Raw genomic sequence first — 5,866 nt, 5'->3', positions numbered from 1 at the left:
GAGAGAGAGAGAGAGAGAGAGAGAGAGAGAGAGAGAGAGAGACTTGCTGTGTACTCCAGACTGGCTTTGAATTTTTATTGTAATCCTATTGTTCAGCCTCCAAGGACTAGGATTAGAGGTATGCACCACTATGTCTCAAGTTCACAACTCTTAAGCTTTCACCTGATTCTCACACTGGGCAGCCGCTAGATGTGAACAGTGATGTAATCCAGACCTTACAACCCCAGGCATGGCAATCATATTAAAATAAAACACTTCTTAAAGTGATTTTTCCTTATAAGTCAAACGTCTCATTCTTGTCTATATCGAGATGTTTTATATTAAATTTATTTTATGCTGAAAAGTGTTATGGGATATACTGCCTATAAAAACGTATCAAAATGTAGGGCCAGCCAGATAGCTCAATGGACTAAAGCACCTGCTTAGGCAGAGTGTAGCGGCTGGGGTTCGATCCCAGGCCTGCCGTGCTGGCCCCACCCCGGGGGTGTGTTGAGATGGCCACTGAGACTACGCATGGTGGTGTGCGCCTGTAATCCCAGAACTTGGGAGGCTGAAAACAGGAGAATCACTGTAAGTCCGATCTACGTAGTGAGACCTTGTAAACCCTGGTACCAAATACATTTAAAAAAAATCACAAAGTATTCTGGGATATGTTGTCATATTTTAGGATGCCAAAACGTGACAAAATTAAAGTAAAATTTAAGTAAGTTTGCACTCCTGTATGAAATTACTATAAAAATTGCTATAGCTGCTATTGAATTATATTAACCTGACACATTAATTTTTCAGAGACAAATGGAAAATTGTCCAAGTACAGGTTAATGCTATAGAGAAGCATAGGACCTACAGACCTTAATGTTCTCCACGTAACACTGCAGCTATATTAAGAGAGGTAGAGTAAACAATATATGTACCATAAAGAGTATGTATTTCTTACCTAAATTACTATCCTCAGTACAGAGAACATATTCCACTCATCATACACACATTCACGTACAAATGTGCACACACACTTTTCCCTCAATTCTGTGCCTCTAAAAATGGCCAGGTAAAAAGTGGTGCTGCTACATAGTAGCAGATAAGGCAAGGGACCTGTACATTGTGTTTGTGGTTGTATGAGGAAAACATCCAAAGAAAATGCGTGGGCATGTGTAACTTACAAAACCCTGAAATTTAACATAAAATGGAAAATTTTGCATATGATAAGTCTTTTGTGGTACAGATAAGATTTAGGGATTTTGTACATTTATGCACTGAAGGGTATAGTTCTTCAATGCACAAATCTTATAGTATCGTAAAGCATAACAGTTATAATTTAGATCTGAAGTGCTCATTTATCCTGCATTACTATATTTTGTTGTGTGACTTCCACATTCAGTATAACATCAAATATTGAACCCCACAATTCTACAAGACAGGATGTTCTCATCCATCTAATCCCATCTCTTAGATGTCCTTCTGTCACAGTAAACCACTTGGACTGGAAGAGATAGACCCTCAGGGAAGGTTGTTTACATGAATATTGGGTCAAATGAATAGTTGAGCCAAATCCCAACCTTTGTAAAGTCATGACAGAGTTTCAATTTTTAATTTCATTCATATCATTCACCTATGAGATATGATATCAACTTCTTATGTTAAAAATAGCTTTGCCTTAGAGAAATGCATAACACTTCAAAATGTGCTTGAAGATGGCATGGAGATTAAAAAACAAAGCAAAACGAAGTAGACAAGAAGTATGGGCTTGAGAGCACAGGAAGGTCGTTTGTGTGGCAGTTTACAGTTGCCAAGGTCATTTCAAAACAATATCTTTAAGGTGTCTCAAAAAATAGTCAAAAACAAAATGATACTGTGCGATTATACAAAGTACTTGCATCATAGTAAATTAATGTTTACAAAGATATGAAGATCTAAAAAAAAAATAAAAACTTAGTGACATTTTTAGCTGTAAGTGTCAGACTATTTTTCCTCCAGAAAGTCGAATTTAACACACTCTCGGGTTTCTTTTTGTAGTGCTCCTGGAAGTGGCCCCATGTTCAAGTCAACAACTGTTACTGTGAGAGAAAATGGTAGCGAAATTTCCAGAAGAGTTGTGGATTCAGTTAATAAGCAGCAAGACTCTCAATATACTTTACTAGAGAGAGAAGAAAATACTAACAATGTCACCACAGTTGCTGCAGATCCTGAAAGTGGAGACTGTACAGACAGAAAGAACCGAGCTGGGGACCGAGCCGAGGGAATACACAGACACAAAATTGGCTTTTCTTTTGCATTTCCAAAGAAAGCATCGGTGAAGCTGGAGTCCTCCGCCTCAGCCTTCTCGGAAAGCAACGATGATGCCTTGGTGGGAAAAGAATTTAGCCGAAAAAGTAGGTTCGTCCCCAGTGCCTGTCACCTACAGCGATTTTCACCAACAGAGATGCTTTTGAGTTCTGAGGAGAAAGCTAACTCATTTCATCCAGCAGAGGCAACTGGCACTGACAAAGAAACTACTCAAATTCAAGAGATGAAAGACGTCTCTTGTGAAGGAGATGTGTTATTGTTGCCTCCGTTTTCCCGAGTACAGCTCCCCTTATGTTCTGATGTAGACAACTGCAAAACTTCATTCCCATTAGCAGATCAAATCTCACAGGAAGATATTACTGTCAGCGAAGTGGTACCTGTAAGTGGTAACAATTCTGAGTTGTTAGAAAATAGATCTACAATTCCTGATCTGTCTAATGATTGCGTATCTGAGCAAGCTGCTGCAGAGGAAAATGTTAAGAATAATGATGCATCCACAATTGAAACTGAAAATAAAAGCGGTATGGAGACACTGACCCCTACAAATACTGAAGTGGATAATATAACCTTACCTAAAAAGCAAGATCTACATAAAAGACAGTCTGAGCCATTTGTCCCTGTACTAAATAAACACGGATCGACAGTTCTGCAGTGGCCAACGGAAATGCTGGTTTACACAAGTACAGAACCATCAATTTCCTACAGTTGTAATCCTCTTTGTTTTGACTTCAAGTCCACTAAATTAAACAATAATCCCAATAAAAGCAAGCTGCCTTTAAATGATCTTTGCTCTCAGCAGAAGGAAGAAGATCTTTGCAAGCAACCAGTTTCAGATTGCAAGGGCCTGACTGGGACAAGGTCCACAGATTGTGAAATCAGTTGCTCAGAAAATGAATTCACCCAGATTGCTCCTAATTTGGCAGTCAATACTCTTTCCAATATATGTGACTCTGGAAAAAATGAGAATATGGGTCAGAGGCCTAGAAATATTTCTTGTAGGATGAGGAAAACAGGAAAACATAATTTCACTAAGAATCACATGAAACAAGACTTTGTAGATGAGAAATACAACAAAATAAGGTCGAAGGATACTCATGAACATTGGTTCCATAAAAGTAGAAGGAAGAAGAAAAGGACGTTCTGTCAGCATCATCACCATGGGGAGAAAACCAAAGAGGAAACTCACTGCAAGATGGAAATGGAGAGTAGTGCCCCTGACAAAACTAGGAAAACCTTACTGGAAACAATATCAGAAAAACAGCATTCAGGTCCAGAGCAATTATTAGACTCGTCTCATTTACCTGATAAAAGGCCTAAATCGGCATCTGAATGCTTAAGTGAAAATGAAGAAATGTGTAACACCTGGAAGATTGATTACAATAATCACCATCCTATCAGTTCTGAAAATGAATGTACGAAGAATGGGATGCTGTTCAATGGGCAGCCTAGTCCAGCAACGGTACATCCTGGGATGCATCACTTAACATACTCCAGAGCTTACTGCTGCTGGAAAGCCAGACTGTCAGGCTATAGTCAGGATCCCAGATTCTTAGTTCTTCAAAATGACACAAAACCTGTGAGCCACAATCAGCCAGTTAAAAGAGGTTACAATTCTCTCACGAATGAATCAGAACGATTCCACAGAAAACGTAGACAACACTCACATTCTTACTCATCAGATGAAAGTTTAAATAGACAGTGTTGTCTACCTGAAGAATTGTTGAGGTCTGCAAGTGCTTCGTTTGCTCCCTGTAAACCTAAAAAGAAACGAAGAAGAAAAAGAAGCAGATTGCAGATGGGAAGTGAAACTTTGGGTGTTAATGAAAATGCAGATAATTCCATGGAAAGGAGTTCTGTAAATCACCTGGGCAGGTTCCTAAGTGAAGACAAAAAAGAAGGAATAGAAGCACAAGATGGTGCAGATGCTGAAAGGAACTTGGAACCAACAGTCCACAAAGAAGACAAATTGGTGTTAGAGCCTAGCGGCCTCCTTCTTTCTGAAAGCAGCCTGGAAGCTGAGCATTCAGCGATGGAGACCAATCCTGGTGAAGCATCAGAGGTTTCCAGCGATCCCACCAAAACTTGTCCCCCAACAAAAGAAACAGAAGACACCGCCTCCCTGGAACACCAAGAAAGAAGCGAACCTACGAATATTAGTGAAAAGCAAATTCCTTTCAAGGTGCCTAATAGCGAAAGGACATTCAGACAGTCACAGCCTAAATCGTACCTTTGCCACTATGAACTGGCTGAGACCCTTCCCCAAAGCAAGACGAATGAGGCCTCATCAGAGTGGCTGTGTTATAATTCAGGACTCCTTAACACACAACCGCCATTACCTTTCAAGGAAGCACATGTCAGCGGTCATACATTCATTACAACCGAGCAAATCCTGGCTCCTTTAGCATTACCAGAACAAGCATTATTGATCCCATTAGAAAACCATGAAAAATTCAAAAATCTACCTTGCGAGGTCTACCATCACATTATACAGCCTAATGTGCTGGCCAACAAGGTCAAACTCAGCTTTCCTGCAGCCCCCCTGCCACCGCCTGGCACACCTCTGCCGCCTCTGCCTCTGCAGCCACCTCTGTGCTCTACCTCCGTGACCACCATCCACCACACTGTTTTGCAGCAGCACGCAGCAGCTGCTGCAGCTGCCGCTGCGGCCGCAGCCACAGGAACCCTCAAAGTGCTTCAGCCACACCAACAGTTTCTCTCCCAAGTCCCAGCTTTGTCCAGAACATCTATACCTCAGATCTCAGTGGGCCCAGTTGGACCGAGGCTTTGCCCTGGGAACCAGCCCACCTTCGTAGCTCCTCCTCAGATGCAGATACTTCCAGCCTCGGTTCTCCATCCTGGCCACCTGGCTTTTCCACCCATACCCCACGCACTTTTTCCTTCTCTGCTTTCTCCACACCCAACTGTCATCCCTCTGCAGCCTCTCTTCTAAGAAGTCATCACCGTCAAGCAGATAGCAAACACTAGTCAGAAAACTCTAGCTCGACACGTAGGTGTTCCGCTAACCTATACATGGCTATTCACTCAATGGAATTAAACTGGCCTAAGTATGGCTTCAGCAATTTCAGATCATTTACTGTAAGTTTAATGATGCAAATAAATTCTTATGCTACGGATATATAATATTGCTAAAGCACTAAATAGTTTGAAAGTCAATACAATATATGCTGTATACTACAATGAGGTCTTAAGAGTATGTATAATGTACATAAACTATATTTATAGTACTGTAATTTATGTTTAAAGTATGCTCCTTGGTTCTTTTTCTAATCTTTGTGTATTTGCATCTATTTAATGTTTAGACAAAGCTGATGGCCCTATGTTTTGTACCATGTTCCTTGAAACTGTAAATTCAGTGAAAAATACCTTGCAATAAATTTTTGTTAACTATTTAAGTAAAGTAAACTTTGGCTTTTAGGTGTTTTTCACTGTTTTTAGGAGTGTGAGTCCCTGTATGTGTTCTCTGTGTGCTGTTTCTTTTATTCAGTGAAATTTCTAAGTCTCCAAGGCTCTGCTCATCAATATTTAGATGCTGTGATCTATCAGAATAAGGACAACAGAGGGC

At 40.5% G+C, this 5,866-nt stretch overlaps 1 protein-coding gene across 1 annotated transcript in view; it reads left to right on the top strand.

Annotated features, from left to right (window-relative positions):
* Znf804a (zinc finger protein 804A) overlaps nt 1-5,233 on the top strand; it is a 305,609-nt gene extending 300,376 nt beyond the window's left edge. The window contains exon 4 of the mRNA XM_004628634.1: nt 2,014-5,233. Within this exon, the coding sequence (XP_004628691.1) occupies nt 2,014-5,233 (3,220 nt within the window). The remainder of the gene's footprint in view (nt 1-2,013) is intronic.
* The last annotated feature ends 633 nt before the right edge of the window (nt 5,234-5,866 follow it).

The sequence above is a fragment of the Octodon degus genome, unplaced genomic scaffold (assembly GCF_000260255.1).
Source record: "Octodon degus isolate 3935 unplaced genomic scaffold, OctDeg1.0 scaffold00025, whole genome shotgun sequence".
NCBI lineage: Eukaryota > Metazoa > Chordata > Mammalia > Rodentia > Octodontidae > Octodon > Octodon degus.
Note: the sequence above shows the minus strand (reverse complement) of the source record. Positions and strands in the feature narration are given on the sequence as shown.